Source organism: Mus caroli, chromosome 2 (assembly GCF_900094665.2).
Source record: "Mus caroli chromosome 2, CAROLI_EIJ_v1.1, whole genome shotgun sequence".
Lineage (NCBI taxonomy): Eukaryota > Metazoa > Chordata > Mammalia > Rodentia > Muridae > Mus > Mus caroli.
This window is the reverse complement of record NC_034571.1, coordinates 156,907,103-156,931,832: the sequence shown is the minus strand read 5'-3', so window position 1 is coordinate 156,931,832 and position 24,730 is coordinate 156,907,103. Positions and strand designations below refer to the sequence as shown.

Below are 24,730 nucleotides of genomic sequence, written 5' to 3'. Positions count from 1 at the left end.
CACACACACACACACAGTAGACACAGCTCAGCTATGCAGGATACAGACAGCAGAGGTGGTAGCAATGGCCAGTATAGTTCCAGTAGGGATAGACTTCTGGGCATCCCGCAGGTCTCCAGATCGGTTTGAGCCAGCCATGATCCCTGTAGGCAGAAGAGCAGTTCAGATAGTAGCCAGGGCCACTGAGGAAATGACACATATTGGGGTTGGGGGCCCAGTCCCCTCACCCTGTCATGCCGACTCACCTGAACAACCAGTTCCGACTTAGGTGGCAGGGTCATCAAACTAAGAAGCCCTGGTCCTGGCGCTGACTCCCCTGTCAACGCCCACCGCCTGCCCGGGCAGAGGCCTCCCTCTCCAAGCTCCCGCTCACCTGTGACTGAGGGGAAGTAGATGCCAACGAGCAGGGTGAAGTAGGAGGTCATATCACTGAAGACATAGGGGTGGTCCATGTCTACGGGGGTACTGTCTGCCAGGCCCACGGAGGGCATCCCGCGCCTCTCCACAATCACCCCTTTGGTCAGGTAAGAACTCCACAGGTTCTCTGTGGGAAGATGAAGGTAGTCAGGGAGATGACCCGCAAGTTGGGAGCCAGAGCTCAGACCGGGAGGAGTGGGGAGCAGAAAGTCAAGACCAATCAACTCTCACTCCCCCCTGCCGATGGCCCTCGACACCCCACCATTCCCCAAGCTCCTGCTTTGTACCAGGGCGTGAGCACAAATTTCAAAGTGGAATGGGACTGAGCCTCTCTGCCCTTTCAATTGTCCAGTCTAGTGGGACAGGCACAGAGGATCCTCCCTGAGACTGGCTTCCACGTGTCCCCAGGTGACCTAATCAGCTCTCAGGCCCCAACTGGCTCCTGCATCTCTCATCTTGGCAATGGCACTGGCATTAATCAATCCAAACGCCCTGGCATTGCTCTCAACTATGTCTGTTCCCCTCCCTGCTTCAAAGCATCCCTACTCCTGTCTGTGACCACTCACTAGTAAGTCTCTTCTTCCTGTCCCGGGGCTCCACTGCCGTGCACCTGTGGTGGGCGGCATAGATGGCTCTGGAGAGCCATCAAACAGCCCTTTAGGGTGTTAGACAGAAGCCTGGGAGCCACACACTCAACATCAGAAGCATCCCTCTGGTTTGTGTCATTTTCTGTGTGCGCGGGTGTTTTGTCTCTGTGCATGTCTATGCACACCACACATGTGCCTGGTGCCTGCAAAGTCCAGAGGCATCAGATTCCCTGGAACTAGAACTGCAAACGCTTGTGAGGTTCCATGGGATTGAACCCAGGACCTCTGGGAAAGCAGCAAATTCTCTTCTCCTGAGACATCCATCCAGTCCCAAGCCCCTCTGGGTTTTTTGTTCGCTTTTTGGTTTTTGAGATGGGGTTTCTCTGTGTAGCCTTGGATATCCTGGAACTCACTCTGTGGACAAGACTGGCCTCAGACTCAAAGAGATCTGCCTGCCTCTACCTCCAGAGTGCTGGGATTAAAGGTGTGAGCCATTACTGCCCTGTCAATCCCCCTAGTTTTTTTTAACCCCGCCCCTAGTTTTGATGACTAAAATATCTCCAGGGACCAGCAAGATGGTTCAGTGAGTAGAGGCACTTGCTGCCAAGTCTGATAATCTGGGTTCAATCCCAGAGACCCACATGGTGGAAGGAGGAAACAGAATCCAGCAAGTTGTCCTATGGCCTCCATACGCATACATGACATGCATGTACACACACACGTATACACAAGCAAAATAAAATAAAGTAAGAGTGTGTTTATTTGTATGTGTGTCCAGACATGATAAAACACCTCCAGGGCAGAAGAACAACTCCAACAGAGAACCCCTACTCCGTTCCCACTGAAACCATCACTGTTTCTCAGTACAGAGTCATCTTTGTCCTGGGCTCAAAACACTGGCCTCCTCCTGCCCCCACTGCCTCCTCCTGCCCCCCACTGTCTCCTCCTGCACCCCACTGCCTCCTCCTACACCCTACTGCCTTCTCCAGCACCCCACTGCTTCCTCCTAGCCTCCACTGCCTCCTCCTGCCCCCCACTGCCTCCCCCTGCCCCCCACTGCCTTCTCCTGCACCCCACTACCTCCTCCTAGCCCCCACTGCCTCCTCCTGTACCCCACTGCTTTCAGGATGTAACTCCTCAGCCTGGCTTCTAGGGCCTGCTAGTTTGGCTCATGCCATGCTCTCTAGCATCATCCTTTGCCCCTTTTCTTAATTCCAAGTCACACAGGGTGACCTGGGATCAGAGGTCATGCTATGCCTCTCATGGCCACACACATTAGACAGGCTGCTCTTTGTTCTGTAATTCCCTTATTCCCCAACATAACAGATGATCTCCCTTGGCAAGTGAGGGAAGCCCTGTTCTTGTCACCTGAGGCACACGGATGCTGTGTCCTCATTGTTCTCTAGTCACTGAATACACACCCATACGGATCATAGTTTACTTAGTAACACACTCTCTGTCACTAAAATCCCCAAGACCAAGCACTGAGACATGTGTGTACCGTGGTCCTGCTGAGTTAGCAGTGTTGAGTACTTAGTGGGTAGAGAATACTTATTTGACAGGCTTTCTCTCTTAATAACAGTGAAATGAATTCTATACTTGTGCCTCTACCTCGCCATAATTTTTAAGACAAATCATGGCCTACCAGATGCTCAATTAAAGCTGACCTTCATTGAACTGGATCCCAAGGGACACCCCTAATCCTGATCACTTAACCTATGATCCCCGCAGCACTCCCTAGATCCAGCCCCTTCCCCTCAGACCTTTGATGAGACCACTGGCAGCACCAGGAATGCCCTGGATCTCTGTGACATTGTTTCGGGTGAAGTACTCATCACAGGTGGCATTGAGGAGGCGGGAGGAGCAGAAAAGGCCCCAGAGCCGTGTGGTCACTGTCTCATTTCCTTCCCAAGCCAGCTTGGCACAGACATCAAAGCCATGGCGAGACAGCGTGCGGTTCCCCAGGAGGCAGATCCTAGGGAGAGACGAGAGAAAGGAGGATGGGATGAACATGACATCTCCCTGATGTCACAGGAGAGCCACTGAGAGCATCAACGATGCAGATTTCATAGTCCCACACCCAGAGATTCCGAGTCCGTCTAGGCCATGGCCATCAGGGTTTCTGTAAAGGTCCCCAGGCAATTTGAGTATGCAAATGAGAACTAACCATCTGGTGCTGTTCAGCACCACGGACAGCGGCCTCGGTGTCCTGACCTCTTAGCTACTGAGCTAAAGGGGAACTGAACCCTGGGCTCTCCCTCTTCTGGGTTCTTCCCCGACTTTGAGAATGTGTTAGAAACCAAGACTGTCCACTCCAGGAGGTTGGCCCATCCAGAAGGTTCCCTATGACACTGAGCGTACTCCTCCACTAAGCCTAAGTCCTCCACCCGCAAGCAGTTGACACACTCCAGAGAACTTCCCACCTCCAAAACTGTGACCCCATCCTGAATAAACTCCCCTAAACAGAAAGCTTTCACCCTTCCTGGGGATGTTGCTCTCAACCCACACGCTCCAGTTCTGAGAGGTGAAGAGAGAGGAGACCCGGCAGAGACTCTCACTATGCCGGCCTGAGCTGGACCAGTGAGAGCCATGATACCTGCAGACCCAGAAAGACAGCACTCACGGGAAATTGGGTGGGTCGAAGGCAGACTTGATGACCCCTGCATAGATGGCCAGGATGGACAGGATGACGCAACCCAGGAAGACCAAGGCAAACTTGTTGACGTACTTGACACCCACAAAGACTACGGTGGCCATGCAGGTAAGCACACAGGTGCCGTACACCCGCATGTTGTTCAGCATGGCGGCTGCCTCCCCACTGGCATCTTCTGCCTTGAAGATGGCCATAGCTGGGAAGAGATAAGCCTGTAGGAGTAGGGCAAAGGAAGTTAGACAGGTGACCCAGGCCAGCTGAGACTCACCCCAGGGAAATGGTCTCCAAGGTGGGAAATGGCATCCACTAATAGGTCACTGGCTAAAAGATGCAGTGGATTCTCGCACAATGTCTATGATGACGTCCATGAAAATGCCACTCAAAGATGCCGGGAAAGGCTCTCCACTGGCATTATCTTTTATAACTATTAACTATAACTATTATTTTTATTATTTGTAAGTATATTTAATATGAACACAGGGCCTAGATTCAAACCCTGGTAATGAATCTGGAAAAGGCATGAATTTATATGAACTGATTCAAAACCTGTCCATGGCAGGCACAGTGCTACAGACCCATAAGCCCAACACCATGGAAGGCTGAGGCAGGAGAATTTGAAACCAGCCCGAGCTACATAGCAAGACCTCATTCAAGAGTTTAAAATTTATTTGCAGTGTATTGGGGTGAATACGGTCAGGTTCTAAAAGCAATGTATCTTATGATTTCACTTTTGTAAACTTATACGTGGAAATATTTATTCATTTGTGTGAAATGTATTTGTAGGGATGTACAAATATCAGTGGTACCAGGCATATCTGTAATCAGAGCACCCTGGAGGCTGAGGCAGGAGAATCACCAGTACCAAACAAGCCTGGACTATAAGGACTTTAGACCCTGTCTAAAGAAAGCAACAAGCTGGGAGATGTGGTGTACACCTTTAATCCCAGCACTTGGGAAGCGAAGGCAGATGGATCTATGAGTTTGAGGCCAGCCTGGTCTATAGAGTAAATCATAGGACAGCCAGGGCTACATAGAGAAACCCTGTCTCAAAAAAAAAAAAAAAAAGGCGGGGGGGGGGAAGAAAGGAAGGAAAAAGGACAACAGATGCTTTTATTGAATAATTGAAATATGAGTTTTTACATGTTCATATTTTCTAAAAATGTCTACATTAAACTTAAAATGCTTATATTTGTTTAAGTTACTTTTTATTTATGAATAAATGGAGTGTTCAGACTCTTAAGGAAATATTTGGAGATGGACTTAGGTTCTACAAACGCAGAAAAATATCAAACAGAAAGACAGAAGTGTGAGATCCATACACTAAAATGCTTCTGATTTCCACTGGATCAGTTTTGTCCTTTACTCTGATACTGTTCCAGTGACAGTCAGTGGGCAAGCTGTTTGATAACACATTTGGAAATGCCATGTCACCAAGGTCTACAATGCTCTCACCAGAATGCCCAACTCAAGGGCCTCCTAGTCTCTGATTTCTTCTCTCCTGCCCCCAACCAGCGGTTCTGCTCCTTTAGTTCTAGTTAGAGGGATGCAGGCTCACACTCCTCCATATGTCCCTGAGACTCTCTACCCTCCCCATCTGTAAAATGGCCTTATCCTAATACATGAAAGATTCCTGGAGGGTGGGGAGGGGACAAACAAACAAACAAATAAAACCTAATTGCCTGAAAACCTTAGATCTTAGAGAGGATGGGGGGAGGAGTAGAAAACATTAACTCAAGCCAGGCGTGGTGGCGCATGCCTTCAATCCCAGCACTCTAAATGAGGCTGAGGCAGGCGCATTTCTGAGTTCGAGGCCAGCCTGGTCTACAGAGTGAGTTCCAGGACAGCCAGGGCTATACAGAGAAACCCTGCCTTGAAAAACAAAACAAAACAAAAAAAAAAAAAAAAAAAAAAAAAAAAAGAAAAAGAAAGAAAGAAAACATTAACTCAACACCTTCTTCTCTTCTCTTTCCTTTTCAATTGTGGCAGGATCTCTTGTAGCCCTGACAGGCTTGAGAGTCACTATGTAGCTGATGGCGATCTCAAACTTCTTATCCTCCTGCCTCCACCTCCCAAGCATAGAGACTTTATATGGTTCTAAGAAGCAAAGCCAGGGATCTGAGCATGCTAAGCAAAAGGTCTTCCAACTAAGTTCCTTAAACCAAGGATCCAGTATACACACCCACCCAAACAAAGAACAGGAGGCCTAAGCCAGCCACACTATCCCTCAAATAGCAAACACACCTAGTTTCCCTCTGCCCCAGACACTACTCCTAACAGATCTCTCTACAAAGGTCCCTCGTGGTTCTCCTGTAGTCTAAGAACCGTCCACCAAGATCTGCAACTAACATCCAGAGTGCTTTGCACGGCCCCTAGAATGTCATGGGCTGTCACTATTCCAGCTGTTATTTTAACGCTTCCAAATCCACCTCTGCCAGCATGCCTGTAGCTGAGTGACCTTGAGCTGGCTTTATCTGCCTTTTGGAACTTCTCATTTGTAAAATGCCATCATAATACTTAAACCTCTAAGGATTCGAGATAATGACTGTAAAGCATTTGGAGCAATGCTGAGAACTCAGTGGGTGCCTGATAAACCACAGCTGTTTGTGTTACATAATTATCGTATCTCGTCTCCCCAACCAGACTGGGAACTCTTTCGAGACAGACCACATCCGACTTCTCTTTGGCCTTAAGCAGTGGCCTGGCCTGTAGCAGGTGTCCAGGGAACACTGCTTAAGTGGCTGACAACCTGGGCCCCCACACCTCCTCCCCCGCCCCTCTCACCAGCAGGATCTCGATCGTGCCAAGGATGTACATAGCCCCAGCAAAGGTGGTGCCCAGGTAGAAGCAGAGGCCCACGGCGCCCCCAAACTCCGGGCCCAGAGACCTGGAAATCATGTAGTACGAGCCACCAGCTGCAGAGAAAGCCTAGTGTCAGCAAGAGGGACAGAGGGCCCTGGGCAGCTCCGCAGTGATCAGGGATCAGGGACAGAGGGCAGAAGAAGGTTTCTCTAGACCTCGGGCTGCAGCCCCAGAAAGGAGTCTATGGGAGACCTAGCCAACCACTCTGCATGGAGTTTGCTGCATTAATTATTACCATGTTGCTAATTACTCCTGAAAAGAGGTCATGGCTCAAAAAGTAGGATGGTAGAGAAAAGGGTCTCGGTTTGAGAGGGAGTGCCCTACCCAACACCATCATCTGCCTCCTTCCCTAGCCCCGACAGGCTCTCTCCTACCCACCCCACGAACAATCATAGCCCAAATCTTGGTCTGCAATACTGTCTTGGGTCTTGGGTCGTGGTGACCCACAAAGTCTGGCCCACTGCTCCCCTCCCCCCACTGTTCCCTGTCAATCATTAGGCCTCCGGCCCTCCCCAACTCTGCAAAGGGCCCAGTCACATACCAGGCACAACACCATTGGTTGCGATTGCACTCATGGAAATGGCTGTGAGCATCGTCTGTAGGAAAGAGATCGTCAGAGTAGTGGCTGCTAGGGGCAGCAGTGGTCTGGCTGGTGGCCAAGCCAACATACCCTACAGCCACCAGCCAAACCCACAGGCTCTCCTCTCCTGAGCTTCTCTCTGGGACTGTTCCAATTTCTATTCATGCCAGCCAAACCTTTCTTAAAAAAAAAAAAAAAAAATAACCTCCTATTCACCGTGCAAATAGGAGGAGCTATAGTGCCAAAAAACTCTGGTAACCACAATTTGTCCCCTAGGTATCCTATGACCCAAGAAAACTCAGTTCACGTCTCAAGCCTCAGTATCCTCATCTGTAAAATGGGAATAGCCCCAACACTGACATCTTCACACATAGAGTGGCCTCAAGGCTATGTGTAAAGACTCAAGAGACTAAGTTTGGTGTTCAATGGAGATTGGATTTTTGTTTCAATATGGGCTAGGAGAATCTAATTGGAAAGTTATCTGTGAGACATAATCTCATTTCTCATCAGTAGGGGCTTTCCAAAACGTTAGCTCATTCAATTGGCTTGAATTTTGTTTTCTTCTCTGCGTTTATCATTTTCATCAATGGATCGGCAGTACTTGTGTAATCACACTCATAAACACACACGCAGATCCAGGTGAAACCCGACTGACAGCCATCAGAGGGAAGCCTATGAGATCCAGGAAGGACCAGTCAGGCCTAATTTACTCTCAAAAATCATAAGCAGTGACTCCTATAAAAAGCTCAGGTTGCAAGCTTCCCCCACTCCCACCCCCATCCCCACCCACCCACCTCCAGGCCTCAGCCAATCCCCAGCTGCCTTCCCTGAGCCGAGGGGGAGGGGGGGGTCACTCACACAGGAGCAGCAGATGAAGACCATACAGAAGGACTCCATGATGCCCGCGATGCCCACCACCCACGTGAGCCGCAGGAAGAGGATGACACCAAAGATGTTCTGCAGGCACGGCAGGTACACACCCATGAAGGTGCCCATTCGAGGAGCCTGCCAGAGAGGCCAGCATCAGTCTCTGCCCTGCCTGCTCACTGCCAGCTGCCTAGCCCAGGGCTCCTCCATGTCGTTCCTTCCTTCCTTCACTGCCTCTCCTCTCTTGCAGCTCCCCTCCCCTCACTCTTCCCCCAGGTTCTTACATGCTTTTCCTACTCTCTACCAACCTCCAGACCCCTCCCTTCGCCTTCTTCACGCCTCCTTCCTCTCCCCATACAGTCACCCCCCTCCCCTGCTTCTCCATCATTCACCCCTCCATCCATATCCCTTTTCCTCCCCCACACTCCCTCCCCCAGCCCCCAGAGCCCCACCTGCACCGGCTTCTTTTTTCCACCCTCATTATTTTCTGCTTCTTCATGCTCTCTACTTCCCTGGGGTAGGTTGGTGTAGTTGGCCAGCCCACTGAGCAGGGAGGATACCATGGGGCTGGTGTCCATCTCCTCCTATGGAGGAAAATGGGGTCAGTGTTAGGAAGCTGGAGGAGCAGAGCAGCAATGGAGTGAGCTGGATGTAAGGAGATGGGGATGAAGGTCAAGCCCCTGGATTTGGGATGCAATGGGAACAGAGGAGCAGGGAGCAGGGGGACGGGCGGACGGAGGTGCTGAGACAGGATAGGAGGACAAGAAACCAAGAGGGTAGCCAGTTGTGGTGGCGCACACCTTTAATCCCAGCACTCAGGAGGCAGAGGCAGAGGCAGAGGCAGAGGCAGAGGCAGAGGCAGAGGCAGAGGCAGAGGCAGAGGCAGAGGCAGAGGCAGGCGCATTTCTGAGTTCAAGGCCAGCCTGGTCTACAAAGTGAGTTCCAGGACAGCCAGGGCTACACAGAGAAATTCTGTCTCGAAAAACAAAAAAGAAAGAAAGAAAGAAAGAAAGAAAGAAAGAAAGAAAGAAAGAAAGAAAGAAAGAAAGAAAGAAAGAAAGAAACCAAGAGGGTAAAGCCAGAAAAGACCAAGGAGGGATAGGGAGGCTGAGGGAGAAGGTGGACCTGAGGGAGGGATAGAGAGGTGGCTTCTCTTCCCGAGGGAGGAAGAGAGAGAGCACTGATGGAGCCGGCATGACTAACAGCAACCCAAGCAGCCCACCTCAAACAGGGCCATGTTCCTGCCATCGTACTCTCTGCCCTTCTCCGTGTCCGTGCTGTTGATGAAGGGACTGCTCTCTTTGGGGTTGCCATCACCTGAGAAGGAGAGGAGTCAGGTGTGACACCAGTCACCGTGCCCTCTCCACCCTGCTTACAGCTCTATGACCACGTTAACTGTCTAACCAGCAGGTCACACGCTGGAGGGACTGGGCTCGAACTACCTTCTTGCATGGTCTTAGTTGGCAGCATGGATAGAGAGCCCAGTTTGCTGCTGGCGTGGTCTGAGTGCCTGGCAAACGTAGGAGCCCTGACACCAAAAAGTCACCTGGGTTGTCTTCTTGGGTATAAATGAGCCCAGCTTAGTTCATAGGTGGATGTTTGATCCCCACACACACACTCGGGAGGACAGTATAGAACCTTGTAACCTGAACTCCCAAGGATACCCCCTTGGCATCTTATATTCTCCCATTCACTGCCAGACTCCCATGTGCCAATCAAATGGGCAGAAGAACAAACAACCAGAGAGCCAGGGGAGAAGAAGTGGTAGACAGGACTGCTAAAGTCTGTGAAAGAAAGTGACATCAGGGATGCAGGAGGGCACACAGCCCAGCCTGAGAGGTCACAGGAGGCTCCCCAGAGGAAGTGACGTGTCAGCTGAGAACTGAAGGATGACTGGGGTGGGGGTGGGGGTGGCAGGAGGGTGTTCCAGGCAGAGAGAACCCAGAACAGTGTGTTTGATGTCCCAGATGTGGAAGCCAACAGGACAGGTTAAAACTGCTGAACAAAGCATGATCCGGCTAGAGACTTAGGAAGGGGTGTACCGGGGCCTAGGAACGAACCATAGCTTTGGAAAAGATGACTCAGGGCAGGCAGTGTGAGACTTAAGGAAGTGGCAGGCATCTTGAAGAACTTGGCCCTCGGCCAGAGGACAATGGACAGTCATTGACGCTTCAGGCCAAAGAGTGTCAGGACCTGACTTGGGTTTTGCAGCAAGCCTTCTGGCTTCATGTGAGAGCTGCAGCAAGCAACTAGAGCATTTCCATAATCCAGGCAAGGGCTGACAATGACCTAGGCCCAGCAATATGGGGCAATGGGAAGACTCGGGCCTCAAGCACTACAGAAGCATGTTGTGCCAGATGTTTGGGGAGGGGGAGGGAAGACTCTAGGATAAAGCCTAGGATTTCTAGCACAGGTCAATGGGTGGGATGAGGCTGGAGCTTAATGAGGTGGAAATGTAGAAGAGAGGAGTTTGGGGTGGGGAAGAGGCTGAACTTAGCTAAGGGTGACCCATAGTAGGGTCCAAAAACTGCCTGGGCACCTGGAGGGAGCAATCTCCAGAAAGAAGCTGAACACTGTAAGGGCCAGAGGTCACCACACAAATGTGTTTAAGCAATGTGCCAAGCCAAGGAGAAACACTCTTGATGCAAAGAAAGCTCCCTCCAAAAAGATATGGGTTTCCTTCCCATGGACATAATTTGGTAGTTGCAACTGTCAACCTCCCTCAGCAATGGAACTGAAGGTCAAATGGCGGGCATCTTCCCAAACTCGAAGGAGAATCACCATTGTCCAAGTTTCCAGTAAAGCTGAGTCCCTGTGGCCCCTGGATCTCCTAGCCCTCATCTCTTGACATCCTTATCTGTCCACCTCTCTGCATTCTCCCTGCCTCCTGGGACCTTTCTTCAGCCACCCAGTTGGGGACCCATCCATCTCCAGAGCATAATGTATCCCAACTTGACTGAAAACTGCAGGGCGGGGGATGCCTGGTCCAAAAACACCCACCTCCACTTTGCCCATTGAGACAGAAATGCCGATTTCCTAACTAGACCCCAGCCATTCTTTTCTCTCACAGGGAGGAGGTGGCAGGGTTGGGGTGAGTTACTGGAAATGGCAGGCCCATCCTCCCCATGGAAGCCATCACATAATAGATGTTCAGGAGATAATATTTGGAGGAAATTTCTCCAAGGCTTCCAGAATCTGAAAAGATCTGTCTGGGACCAGAAACGGAAGAAATGAAAGTGAAGTGGGCACCCTCTCCTTTTAAAATGTTGACCAGATAGATGCCTTCTTCTCTTGAGGCAGGATACTGTGGACTAGAGATGATGGGGTGCAAGAGAAAAACCCCTAGTGTTCAGGAAAGGGACTGAGCTTGGAAAACTTCAGTACCAGCCTCTCTGGCTCTGGCTCCATCCTCTCACTCCCATTGCAAAGGGATGCTAACTTGACCTAACTCAGAGGATGGTTAGGGACTCAGCTGGAATAGCGCACACCATGGTGGTGACACAGGTGTGCCTACTGTTACTATTGCGACTAACATTCTTAGCACACCTGGTACCCATCCAGCCTGGGCTCCTTGTCTCACATCCTTCCTTTAGCTGAAAGACTTCAGGGCTTCTCTGTCTGTATGGCTGGGTGCCTTTCTTAAAACCATCCTTTCTTGGGTCTGGGTCCACCATCAGGAACGCCCCTCCCCTCTGTCTTTCGCGTTCCCTCTCAGGCCTGCTTTCTTTGCCTCACCAAGTGGCGCTCAACGGGCTGGAAGGGGGACATCCTGGCCGGAGACCCCGTAACTAGGAGGTCTGGCGCCGGTCTCCATGGCGACAGCGAGGACCGACCGCGCAGCGCGGAGCCGAGCCGGCCACGCGCCCGCAACCACTTATGTAACGCGGCGCGCAACGCTTAGCCAGACTACAGGCCCGATCCCGGCCAGCAGAGGAGCGCAGAGGAGGGGGCAGCTTGGTAGGCTCGTCCTGGGTCCCGCCTTTCCATCCGCTGCCTGGGCCAGAAGCCAGGCTCCCGGCCCCATCAGCCAAGGGCTGATTTTGTCCCCTGCCTGGAACGCTAGACTCACTCGTTAAGGGGGATGGGGAGCAAGCGTCTGCATTCTCAAAGGAACAGGGCAACGAGGGGGAAACTAGTCCTAATTCCCTAGAGCCTGGAGTCTGGGTGATGGGGGAGAGCCTAGAGGCGCGAAAGAGACTGGCCAGACCCAGGCTGAGCCTTCCCCACCCCCGCCCCCGTCCCCGCCCCTTGGGAGCTCTCAGCCTGAATCGGCTTTCAATTAAGCTGCGGAGGCCAGAGCTCGCCCGGAGGAAACAGACGCAGGCTAAGGAGCCTCCCCCGGGGCCTGGGGCTGAACCTGGAGGGAATCCCCACGGCAACTTGGGGAGAGAAAGGGGGCATCAGACCTCAAAGGGAAAGAAGCTCTAGGTGCCAGGGATAACATCCTCGGGGTCTTCTTTGACCCAGAGGAGTCCTCATACTCTCCCTCGAGGTCAACACCCGGATCCCTCCATACAGTTCCAAGAATCTAGGCTCAGAGTCAGGGGCTCTTGGTCCTTCTTTGATCAGACCCAGGAAGTCTTCAGTGCCTCCTACCACCTTCATCAAGCGTCCAGGATAGACCTTCCCCCCTCTGGGACACAGAATACTTGACCCAGGTTCTGGACACTCTAATTCCAAGCGCTGGACTCTATATATAGAAAGAGAGTCTCCAGATGGGCCTGCTACACTCGGCGTCTAGAAATTAACAGAGAGGCCTAATAACTGGAAAGAACTAGTAGTCAGAACCCCACTTCCAGTACACATGTGCGTCTTTACTAGGCCTTTGGGGACCCCAAAGAAGCACGGAGGTACAGTGAAGGTCGGTGGAGAATGCAGATGCCAAGGAATCCACTGAACCCATTCTGGGGAGCAGGGGTGTCTCATAGTGTAGGTATCTAAGGGGGATCCCGGGAGGAAGTGGCATCCCTTCCTTTAGCTTCAGGAGCACTGCTTCAAGATGCCTGGAGCTGCTGCAACTGGACTTACAACTCCCCTCCCCCTGCAGCCAAGGGAGCACTGTCTGATGAGGTGACCCCAGGGTCACTGGAGAGATGGATGAGCTGGCCAGCAGCAGTTCTGTCCTCAGTATAGGACTCAGCCCTGTGGGAGAATGGGAAGGGGGCGTCTCGGACAAAGGATCAGGGACACTGGTGCCCCCAGCCTTCCCACGCCTCTATTTGGGTCTGACTGTGATCCAAAATCAAAGACCTCAGAGTCGAACCTGCTAATGTCTGCGAGCTCATGCTTTCAGCTCTTGGGGTCTTGGACCATCTCCAGGGGAATCTCGGCCCAGAGGGTCAAGCAAAGCCTGGGGGAGCGTTTGAAGGCGCTGAGCGCAGACAGCAGGCACTGGAGATGCGCTAGTGCGCAGGGGACGCAGCGCCGCTTAAGGGTGGGGGCTGGGGGCGGCTGACAGCCGTGATGGATGGCTGAGACCGCTGGGGGGCAGCGAGGGGCCTGGGAGCCCGAGGGGGTGGCTGGCCCCAAGACCTCGGAGCAGAGAAACAGCAGTAAAGGGTGACGGAGAACCGGAACAGCATAAGGATTTGCTCCAGAGCCCCTCAGCTCCTGGCAAGTCTTCGCACCCACCGCAGCGAGTCCGCAGTGTCGCCACAGCGGTGGGGAGTCAGCCACTAGGACCCCGTTTCTGAGGCTTCACCAGGATAGCTAAGAGAGCTAACTATAAAGGCTTCCCCCCCTGCCCCGCCCTGAAAACCACACTGTCGCCCTAGGGTACCAAGAGAAGGGGGGAAAGAGCAAAGAATAGGATCTTGCTTCCTGTCCTGAATAGGAACCCACGGAGAACCGAGAGGAAGAGGAAATCGGCAAAGTAGACCAGAAAAACCCACAGAAGTGGTAGCTTCAGGTTGAGATAAGGACTTCAGGAAGCCTTGGGGGAGGGGGTTCTGGTTGCACCAAGTGTCCCCTTAAGGAGACACTGCAGCCCAGACGAGAGCTATCATATGCCTCCAAACCCCAGAGCCATCACAACCGCACCCCCCCCCACCTTTTAGCTGGAAACTCAAGGCGAGGAACTGCAGCAGACTGCGCCCCTAGAAGCTACTGGTCCCTGCTCTGCGCCAGGACGCCCCGGTCCCCTCTCCGGGAAAGGAGCCTCCCTCCTGCACGTCGAACAGCACGTCAGCCCTGTTCTAGCTATTTCATCCCCTTCCCACGGCCTCTCCGGTTTAGCTAATCCAAGTCTGCCCCCAGGCCGTGGATCATTCCAACCCCCAGTTCCCAATCTGCCTCGGAGCGCGGCGCATTCCAGAACCGTGGACAGCGCCTAGCGCATTCCAATGGAGCTAGCCTCCCTGCAGCCTCCCGCATCCGCCGGCCCGGTCAGCCCCAGGCTCTTCTCTGCAGGAGGCGGCCCCGGCTCTGCCCCCCACTCCGAAGCTGCCCTCCTCCTTCTCCTCCTCCTCTTCTCCTCCTCCTCGCTGCCCCCTCCCCCGCCGCCCCCGGACCACTGCTTACCGGGGTTGGCTCCCCCATCGCCGTCCTCGCAGTCCGTCAGGTTGTTGAGCATGGTGGCTGCGCGGCGCCGGGCTCGGGATGGCTGCGCCGCTTCGCCCGCGCCCCTCTGCCCGCCTTCTCCGCTCGCTCGCTTGCTCGAGCTCTCTCGCTTGCTCTCCGCTCCACGGAGGAAGAAGCTGCAGTGCCCGCCCGCCCGGCGCACACACACTCGCACACGGACACACGCTCACACCCGCGCGCGCCCCCTCTCAGTAGCGGCGCTGCTCACCTCATCCCGTATGCAGGAGGCGTGAGCCACTGGCGGGTTTTCTTTGGAGGGGGGGGGGGACCGGAGGGAGGGAGGAGAGGGGAGAGAGGCGGGCAGAGAGCTCCGGTGGCCCCCTCACGGGAAAACTGGGGGCTTGCGCGGGTGGTACGGAGGGGATGCTGCGGGGGACGCGGCCCTCGCTTCCCTAGAGCAGACGCATCCCCCCCCCCACTCTGGCGCAGGCGGGGCCCGGCACGTGGGCAGGTGCCATCCCGCGCCCTAAAAATAACGGCAGGGAACTAGGTCGCGGCCGTGGGGAGGCGGCCCCGCAGCGGCTGCCTGACTGAGGGTCCGCGGTGACCCCTGGGAGAAAGATGTGGGGGACTGAGGGGCGGGGGCTGTGGAATATAAGGGCCCCAGGGAGCTGTGTACCAAACTGGTGAGGTAAGGCCTGGAGGAAAGAGAACCAGACCTTTTCCCAGATCGGTGTCCTAGAGCCTGAAGCCTAGGAGAAAGATGGGGCCTAGGCCCCCATCAATGGGGCACTGTGCTGCCCCGAGGGGACTCAGGTCAATGGGTCTGTTTGGCCCATTCTGTTTTTAAATCGGTGGCTGCCACTAGAGGAGTTGTAGAGAACTCTCTCATGGTGCTCAGGCTGGTTGGAGTCTCAGCATCCTAACCCCAAGACAAGTCCCTGGAGTCCACACCACAGACAGGGGGATTTCTGATGTGGAGTGATCTATGGATGAAATGCAGTGAGGAACAGGCAGCACTGAGGTCCTGTAGCACTTCCTTCCCACCCGAGATGGTGCAGCCTCTAGGGAGGGTATGCTGGCCCCAAGCTGGCCAGGAACTGAGTGGGGGAAGGGGAGAATGAGGCCACCTGCCGGTTGGGGACCAGATTTTCTCCTGGGGCGGGAATGTCTAATCCTCTAATCCAGGATTGCTTTCTGAGGCTTCCAGACCGGACATGCTCTCCTGTCCTCCTCTCCTGAAACCAGCCCCCCCCCCGAAGCTTGATTACCCTGGGACCCCGAAGCCAGACCTGGACCAATGGTGGAGATGCTTCAGAAAGTGACATTTGAGGTTTAGACCCTTTGCATCTAGATCTAAACATACTAGCAATGGAAAGAGGAAATAGCTATGCAGTCACGCTGGTTCCCAGCTTGAGTCCTCAAAATCCCTGGAGAATTGTAGGACAGAACTGTTCGTCTTATCTAACGTATAGCTTTCATTTCATAAATGAAAAAAAAAAAACAAACAGAAACAAAAAAACTAAGCACCCAAGAGAAAAAATGACTGCCTAGGCACACAAAGCCAATGAATAGCAGAATTCAGTCTAGAACCCATTTCTGCTTATTCCAACTTAGGTCTCTCCTCAATAGAACCTCTTTTTAAATTGATCTTGCCTCCAATGAAAGAGACAAGAATACAATCATATCTACACTACCAGCTGCCTCTGATTCTCTGCTCCAGGAAAAAAAATTAGCAGAGTTTGAGTCTGGGGTGAGCTTTCCCCCTTCTGTGCCCAGGTTAGAAATATGCAGGACTAGAGGTGACCCCTTGGCTGGAGCAGAAAGCCTCCCGTATCTGCAGAGATATTCTTAATAGGCAGGCATTTTCAGGACCTTGGACAGAGTTGGCGGACAAGCAGGCTCTATGGAATCTGTCAGAGGTTTCAGACTAAGCCAACCGTGGGGTCTTCTTCGATGGACTCAAAGGTGTTTCTAAGGGATTTGCCAACATGGTGCCTACGCCATTTGGTTTTGAGAACACCCAGATAATCCGTTACGATGGAGAATTAACATTCAGACAAGATGTGAGCATTTGGCAGATAGTGTGTTAGCTCAGTAATAAAGACACAACCAAACCTGACAAGCCAAGTTCAGACCTTGGGACCCATACCGTTAAAGATGAGAACTGACTCTTGCAAGTCATTTGCACACATACACAATAACCTAAACAACTTAAGTGTAAGTACTTGATACCCTTGGTTGTCCCAGAGTCAGTCAGTTATACGTCTCTCTCTCTCTCTCTCTCTCTCTCTCTCTCTCTCACACACACACACACACACACACACACACACACACACCAATCTGTATTATTCTGTAGAGAAATGTTAAAGGGTAAAATGTGAGGTACGTTTGTCTGAGCATATTTGTGGAGGCGAGGACCATTAGGGCAAGCTTCTTCATCTCTGGCCCTAGTGCCATTGCTTCTCTGATCACCCTGGGAGTAAACCTATCCGTGGGGATGTGTAGATCCCTATGAGAAACAGATGAAGGCCAGAGTGACTGCCTCACTGCCAATCCTCACTAGAGCTCTGACCTGGAAGGCCACTCAAGATGTGGGAAATACAGGTTCTATCCTATCCTCTGCTGCAGAATTCTGCTTATTCCTGGTCAAGATCGAGTCCCTCTCTCTGGTCTTCAGCATCTGCATCCATAAAATAAAGGAGAGATTCCTTCCTGTCTTCTATGAGTCTTAGATTAAGGCCATAGCTTTGTGTGTGAGAGCTTGTCTAATATGTACAAGGCTCCATGTTCAATCACCAATACCACAAAAGTATTTGGGTGTACCTAGCTGAGGGTAGGGGTGCACACCTATTAGGAGGCGCAAGCAGGGCTCTCAAGACAAGTTTGAAGCTAGCATGGTCTACACATGAGTGCCAAGCCAGACAAAACACTGCAAAGTGAGTAGGTCTTTCTGGGACGTACGGACCAAGCAAGGGTAGAGTCCCAGAGGAAGACCCTAAGCCCTTCAACTGACGCAACTCAAGGAGGCTGGGTCACTTCCCTCACCTTCCTAATGAGGTCTTCAGAAAAGAAAAAACTCACTGTAAGCTCCTACTCAGCCAGCCTTGGTCAGTAAGAAGCGGCTCCACTCTGAGGCCCAGGAACAAGACCACCACTCAGTCCCCCTCCCCATGCGGGGGGATGGGGGGGAGACCCAAAGCCCTAGGAAGATGGAGCAGCAGAGGAAAACTGGATAGAACAGCTTAAGGGACAGCCAAGCAGGGTCCTATTTTTGAATTCAGAGTCTCTAAAATTCATACGCCCTCCCACCTTGTATCTCTCAGAAGCTCAGTGAAGCTGCCTCCCTGCAGGAGGACTGGGGTGCTAGAAAGGACTTCATAAATTATTTTTTTCCACTTACCACTCATGGTGAAATTGGAGTCTAGAAATGGAATGGAATGGAATGGGAGGCTGAGTTACAAATGGAGACTAGAATCCAGTACCTGACCCCTAGGCAGGCCCTCGCTGCTAAGCTGAAGACCCAACTGTATCTTGTTTCCACAGGCAGAGTATTCCCCCAATTCAGCTCCCTCACTACCCATTCTTATTACCCCATGACCTACCCACCTCCTGTCACAGAGCTAAGGCTCCACCCAAGGCCTCTCTCCACCCTTCCTCCATGCTCTCTCCTCCAGACCCAGATCCCAGCAGTGAGTTGAGTCCAGTGCATAGCACACCCCACACATACAGGGCTTGCCGCAGAGCACGTCAACCACCACCGTCTCCGTGGCAACCGGGGGCTTAATTAACAGGCTGCAGCCCCGTCACCATGGCAACAGCACCCCAACAGCCCCCTATTCCCCTGCAGACTCAGCCTATCTTCCCAATTTCCCAATCTGGACCCCTTCTCGAGTAATTCAACCCTCCCCTCACCCCGCCTGGGAAAGCTGGGGCCTGCAGATAGCTCTGGTTCATTGAGAAGAGAGGAGGGGAGAGAGGGGGATGTGAAATAGAGAGGGAGGGGGAAGGGAGAGAGAGAGAGAGAGAGAGAGAGAGAGAGAGAGAGGAGAGAGACCTGTCGCCATGGCAACTGCAGCCCTGTTCATAACCAGTTTGTTGTCATGGAGATTCCTAGGGCTCACCTTGGGCTGAGGTGGGCAGTGAGGTTCTGAGTCTTGATTGAAACTGAAGAAACCAATTGGGCAGAGGTATCCAGCACCTCTCTCTCTCTCTCTCTCTCTCTCTCACACACACACACACACACACACACACACACATCCCAGCATCATTCTTTCCAATTTACAGATAGAGAGACTGAAACATGAGATCTGAGTCCTAGGGAGGCCCCACCCTTAAAGATCACCCAAACCTCTCCCTTGATTTTTCTGTTGTCTGTTTGGAGGGTTTGGTTTGGTTTGACTTGGAACCAGGGGCTTTATTACCAAGGCTGAACTGCCTTAGCCACCTGGGGTTACAGGTGTGACTACCACCACAAACTCACCATCACTACTATTATTGGAGGAAGGACTCTTTCTACTCTCTGCTACAGACAGGTAAACTGAGGCCCAGGGAGGGAAAGCAGTGTGTCTGAGATGATGCCATAGAGCTTGGCCCAGAGCATGTGGAGCCCATCTTATGGTCTTCTTCATCCCTCCTCCATAAAGGCACACCCCAGTTTCTGTGAGCCTGGCCAGCCCCAGGGTTCCTTTCCATTGTCCAGGCTCCCCCTGAAAAGTCAAAGCAGGGGGTGTAAGTGAAAGGATATGGGCTTGTCTCAGAGATGCAAGACTTTGTCCCATGTCTACTTCTGTCCCAGGAGGTCACCATCAACCTTCCTTCCCTGGACTCAGAAAGGCAGCTGAAGCAAGTGAGTATAGTCCAGGGTTAATGGTGCACTCAAGGCTCAGCCGCTCACCTGCCCTCTTCATCCCTGGAGCCCATACAGCGGGTGACACGCCAAGGGGCAAATCCTATCTCCTGGGCCCACTGTAAAACAGGATGCTCACAACACGTGTGGTTTGCCAAGCTCTCCCCTTTGGCACTCCCAGCCTTATACATGCTGTCACTGCTCCCGTTGGGCCTGGAGACAGAGGTGGGGAGAGCATCTCTTTGGGCCACTGACTGACTGACTCTTATGTCTAAAGACTGACACAAAAGCAGCTGTGGAAAAGACAGCAGATGCTAAGTCCCCCCGGGAGCGTTCATCTAATTCTCAGTTCAGTGACCTTCATGCGGGATGTGCTTGAGGTCATCTGAGGGCTTGAGTGGTAAGAAAGTCACCCAAATCATGGCAAAAGGGGACTCTGAGTGACCTCAAGGATGCAAACAGGGAAACAGACTGCCATGTGTGTCACACACACTGGCAGGACAATATGTCATGTAAGAACTCACTGAGTACCTGACAGGCCACGCAAGCTGCCGAGAGATAGTCACATCAAGACATGCGCACACAGCCTCAGCCACAGGCACACAACGTTCCACACACTTCCCACATACAATTTGAACAGTCAAATTCCAGGTCTATATTTTACTTCAGTGGTGCAGGTGTTTGGAGGGTGTAAACGGAAAAACTGAGCCATCACCTTGGGACACGAGTCCCCAACATCTTATTCCCAGGCCAAGGTCTGAGGAACAGGAGGAGAGGTGGCAAACAGGGAGGAGAAGGAGAAGATTTAGAGCCACATACTCTGGTCTGATGAGCCCTGGTCACTCACTGCTAGGCTTTGGGCCTAGAACTGAGAACACAGAAAGAGACATGGCCTCTGTCTTTAATGTGCTTGAACCAGCATCCACTGGAAATGGGCTCTGATGGACAGGCTGAAGGGGAATGATGACCTCTTCCTGGGAGCGAGGGAAAGTGGAAAGGATCACAGAAGCAGTGGGACGAGAGCTAGAACTTACAGAATGAGCTGGAGTTTTCCCAGCTTGTGGAAGTGGGGCAGGGTGGGGGTGGGGTAAGCAGGATGAGACATACCAGATGCAGATGAAGAAGGAAACTGAACGACAGGCTGAAGGGTTTGGCCTTTATCCGACAGTGATGGGCATCTTACTGTGGGATGGGTAGACCTGGCTGGCTGCTGGGAGAGCAGAGAGGAGGAGGCTGTGGCCCTGGATGTGTGAGCAACATTACAGGCTTGGACCAGGCCGGTGGGTGGGTGGTGACCGACAAAGGAGAAATGTAACAGAACTCGGGATCAGTTTTGAAGGTCAGTGGCCAAATCACGAGAAACGATTGGATTTGATGAGAAGAGAAAACGGGTGAGGAGGTGTTGAAATTTTTGATTCTGAGCCGTTTGATGAGCCATTTTTTAAAAGGAGAAACAAGGGAAGTGACAGCAAAGAGGGAGAGCAGGAAGAACCCCGAGTGTTCACAATCCGTGAGGTGGTTGGGTCACCTGACTGGAACCTGCGGGAGTCCAGACCTGGAGTTGTCCATACCTTGAGGAACCATCTGAAGGAAACCCCCCAAAACAGGCTTGTTAGCTCCAGGCAATGCGAGCTCACCCGCGGCTCATGAGCGACCCCTAGCGACCAGGGAAGTCTCTCTCTCTCTCTCTCTCTCTCTCTCTCTCTCTCTCTCTCTCTCTGTCTCTTTCACACACACACACACACACACACACACACACACACATCTCTTCCCGGCCTTGGGGCCGCTCCAAGCCTATTCGACCCTCTCTCCTTCCAAAGGAGAAGGGCACAGAGCTAGGACGAGGGGAAAACCCTGGAAGTGACCCTTGCAGAGGGGATTGTTTCTGTAACCAGGATGTCACTTCTTTTCGGGGAGCCAGAAGGATCCCTTGGCCCTCTCCAGTGTAGCTGAGTGTGACTTCATTACAAGATCACTTGAACTGTGCATCCCCATCTCCAGCTCAGCTAGCTCCTCCCTCAGACGGAGATGAATGTCCAAGGACTGGGACTGGGTCCTTTGACATCCTTCCCAAACCTAACTGCCTACCATTCAAACTAATTTTCCTGTCTGCGGTCTCCTTTAGGGGATACCCAGGCATTCCGACTCTCTACGAAGAGACAGAAGACTGGAGAATCCGCTGGGCATGAAGGATCCGTTAACGTAGCTTCTGCCTCAGCGACCCCACCCACCCAACCTGGCCCTACTTTGATCCTTCCAGCCCAACCCGTTCTGTTTGCCCCCCCAAATCGACCTAGGCCTGCTTCACCGCAGCTCTGGACACCCCAATCTCATAGTCCCCGCTCCTTGGTCCCACTCCCTCTCCTCAAGGTCCCCACCTCCTTAATGCTTGGGCCTACTTCCCTCCAGACCCAGACCCAGGCCCTCAGTCTCCAGCTCGCCCCTTCCTCTCTAGCCCCTGCCCCAGCTCTTTTCCTGACCCTACTTGCTCCCCTGTGGCCCCGCCCTCCTGGATCCGGTCACGCCCCCTCGCCCTTCCCTCTGGGGCGCCCCAAGTCCTTGGAGCCGCACTACTGTCCGCTCCCTGCAGCCCCCTCGCCCAACCCAGGCCCCGCCCCACTCTGCAGTGGCCCCGCCCTCTCGCCCCGCCCCCAGCAGTCCCGCCCCCCCCGCGGCCTCTACCTTTGACGTCTTCCCTCGGGAGCCGGCGGGGGTCGGCCACCGAATGCCGGCGGGACTCTGGGTCAGCGGAGGCGGCGGACGCTGCGGGGGGCAGCGAGGTGACCGTGAACCTGCGGCTCATGGCGCGCGGGGCGGCGGGATCGCACAAGTGGCCGCAGCCGGGCTGCTGGAGCGCCAAGAGCTTCCACCGCCTGCCGCGCGCCGCGCCGGGTCCTAGTGCCCGCTGTGCCCAACCTCCCCAATCTGGCCACTTCTCCTTGTGGCCCCAGACTCTTGAGTTTCACCAGAAGAGCCCCTGAGGAGCCCACCCATATATGAGTCATTTCTCACGGAGGGCTTCCCCACGTCTGCTAGGTTCTCCTGAACACCTGGGCTCGTTCACTCAGCACAAGTTGATGGATCACTGTTGTAGGCAACAGAGACCTCTGCCCGTACAGTAGTGACCATCAACTGGCTACTTGCCTTCCTGGTTCTCATGTTCTAAGGAGGACATCAGAGGAAGTGTGTGAACAAATAGGTAGATATGAGACTATGCCATATCTTAAGAAGGAAAATTGGGGCCACTGATGAGGAGAACTAAAGGGTGACCCGAGAGAAGGGATCTCAGAACGCATAAGACTTGAGCTAAGACCTCACTTGTAATGAGAACTAACGACGCAAAGATCTCTGGGAAGAAGAACTCAGCAGAAGCAGCAGCAAATACGTGGGTCTAGAGATGGAGCTCGGAGGGATGCTTGCCTGGCAGGCACAGGACCCTGATTTTAAGCCTAGGCATTCTTGAGTAACAAGTACAAAAGCCTGGGGTGAGAAGGAACCTGGGCGGTTCACGAACCAGCAAGGATGGCCACTGTGTTAGCATCGAGTGAATGTGATAAACATGAGAAAGACAGAGCAATCAAGCTCTTGAAGGTTGTGCGTGCTAGTTGTTTTTTTTTTTTTTTAAGATGTATTTATTTATTATATGTAAGTACACTGTAGTTGTCTTCAGACACTCCAGAAGAGGGCGCCAGATCTCATAACGGATGGTTGTGAGCCACCATGTGGTTGCTGGGAATTGAACTCAGGATCTTTGGAAGAGCTGTCAGTGCTCTTAACCGCTGAACCATCCCTCCAGCCCTGTGTGTGCTAGTTTTATTTCAACGTGGCAAAAACTAAAGTAATTTTAGAATCGAGAAACCCAACTGAGAAAATGCCTTCACCAGATTGGTCTGTAGACAAAGCTGTGGGACGTTTTCTTGAGTGGTACCACCCCTGTGCGGGTGGTCCTGGGTGCTATATGAAAGCAGGCTGAGCAAGCCATGAGGCGCTAGCCAGTAAGCAGTGTTCCTTCATGGCCTCTGCTTCAGTTCCGGCCTCCAGGTTCCTGTCTCCAGCCTTTGCTCTGACTTCCCTCAGGGATGGTTGTGATTGGGACTTGTAAGCTGATATTAAACAAACAACCTTTTTTTCCCAGGCTGTTTCTAGTCAGAGAGTTCCTGTCACAGCAATAAAAACCTAAGACAATTTTTAAAAGGAGGAACCTGAGGGTTTTTTTAAAGGTTTATTTTATTTTATTTATTCTATTTTATGTATATGAGCACACTGTAGTTGTCTTAATATTGCCAAAACAGGGCATCAGATCCCATTACAGATGATTGTGAGCCACCTTGTGGTTGCTGGGAATTGAACTCAGGACCTCTGGGAGAGCAGTGCTCTTAACCGCTGAGCCATCTCTCCAGGCCCCTGAACGTGGTGTTTCTAATCCAAAAGGGAAGGCATGGGAAGTTTTGGTCCAGAGGGAGAGTGAGGTCTAATTTATAGTTAAACAAGATCAAGGGCTCTGGGATCCGAGTAAAATAATGGAGAGATTACTCAGAAAAGTACATGGGGCATACAGGGCCTGCCATCGTATGGTTGGTGGCACAGAAGCATGGGTTATCCCTGGGGCTCAGTGGCACCTAGCCCAACCAGGTCCTAAGTCAGAGAGAGAGAGAGACCCTGCCTCAAAAACAAGATGGGGCAGAGGGTAGAAAGATGGCTGGCTCATCAGCTAAAGACTCTTGCCAACAAGTCTAACAAAGTGAGTTTGATCCCTGAGCCACAAAACGTAAAGAGGCAGCTCCTGCCAGTGATCCACTGACCACCATGCAAGTGCTGTTAGCATGCGGGTGCCCATTTACATACACATAGCCAGTTCAAGAACTGTAACATGTTTTAAAATCAAGATGGAGAGCACCTGGAGATAATACCATAATACCCAAGGTGTCATGACCTCTGGCCTCTGCCTGCACCTACAGGTGTTTATGCGAGCACACACACACACACACACACACACACACACACACAGAGGCAGGAGGCAGGAGCGGATACGGGGAGTCTAAGGAAGGGGTAATTAATCAGGCCCAGTCTAGAGAAGTAGGAACATCAGATGTGCGGGAGCACAGGCAGCGGGGCCTACAGCTGGGCGAAGCACCACAGTGGAATAAGACAACAGCTGCACTGTGGGGAATAGGAACAGCCCACGCCACTCTGGAACACTTTGTCACATCTCTTAACCTAAGTCTAGGCAAGTCCGTGCCGCCCTTCAGCCCAGTTTTACTCTGGTTTGTGGGCAGAAGAAGAAATGTTTGTCTGTCTGCTCTCAAAAACTTTTAGTTGTGTGTGTGCAGTACCCATTGAAGCCAGAAGAGGGCGTTGGATCCCCTAGAACTGGAGCTACAGGCAACTTTGAGCCGCCA

General features: G+C 52.5%; 1 protein-coding gene across 2 annotated transcripts in view; it reads right to left on the bottom strand.

Moving 5' to 3' along the window:
- Slc12a5 (solute carrier family 12 member 5) overlaps nt 1-22,170 on the bottom strand; it is a 38,480-nt gene extending 16,310 nt beyond the window's left edge. Inside the window, exons 1-10 of one of the 2 annotated variants that reach the window (XM_021180201.2) lie at nt 22,014-22,170; nt 9,186-9,280; nt 8,416-8,547; nt 7,955-8,101; nt 7,058-7,112; nt 6,439-6,569; nt 3,628-3,869; nt 2,768-2,979; nt 374-544; nt 45-143 (exon numbers count right to left, since the gene is read on the bottom strand). In XM_021180201.2, coding sequence (XP_021035860.1) covers nt 45-143; nt 374-544; nt 2,768-2,979; nt 3,628-3,869; nt 6,439-6,569; nt 7,058-7,112; nt 7,955-8,101; nt 8,416-8,547; nt 9,186-9,280; nt 22,014-22,134 — 1,405 coding nt within the window. In that variant the 5' untranslated portion in view covers nt 22,135-22,170. Of the gene's footprint in view, nt 1-44; nt 144-373; nt 545-2,767; nt 2,980-3,627; nt 3,870-6,438; nt 6,570-7,057; nt 7,113-7,954; nt 8,102-8,415; nt 8,548-9,185; nt 9,281-14,482; nt 14,929-22,013 lie in introns of those variants that run through there. The other variant, XM_021180217.2, reaches the window with a different exon arrangement.
- Nucleotides 22,171-24,730: the final 2,560 nt, after the last annotated feature.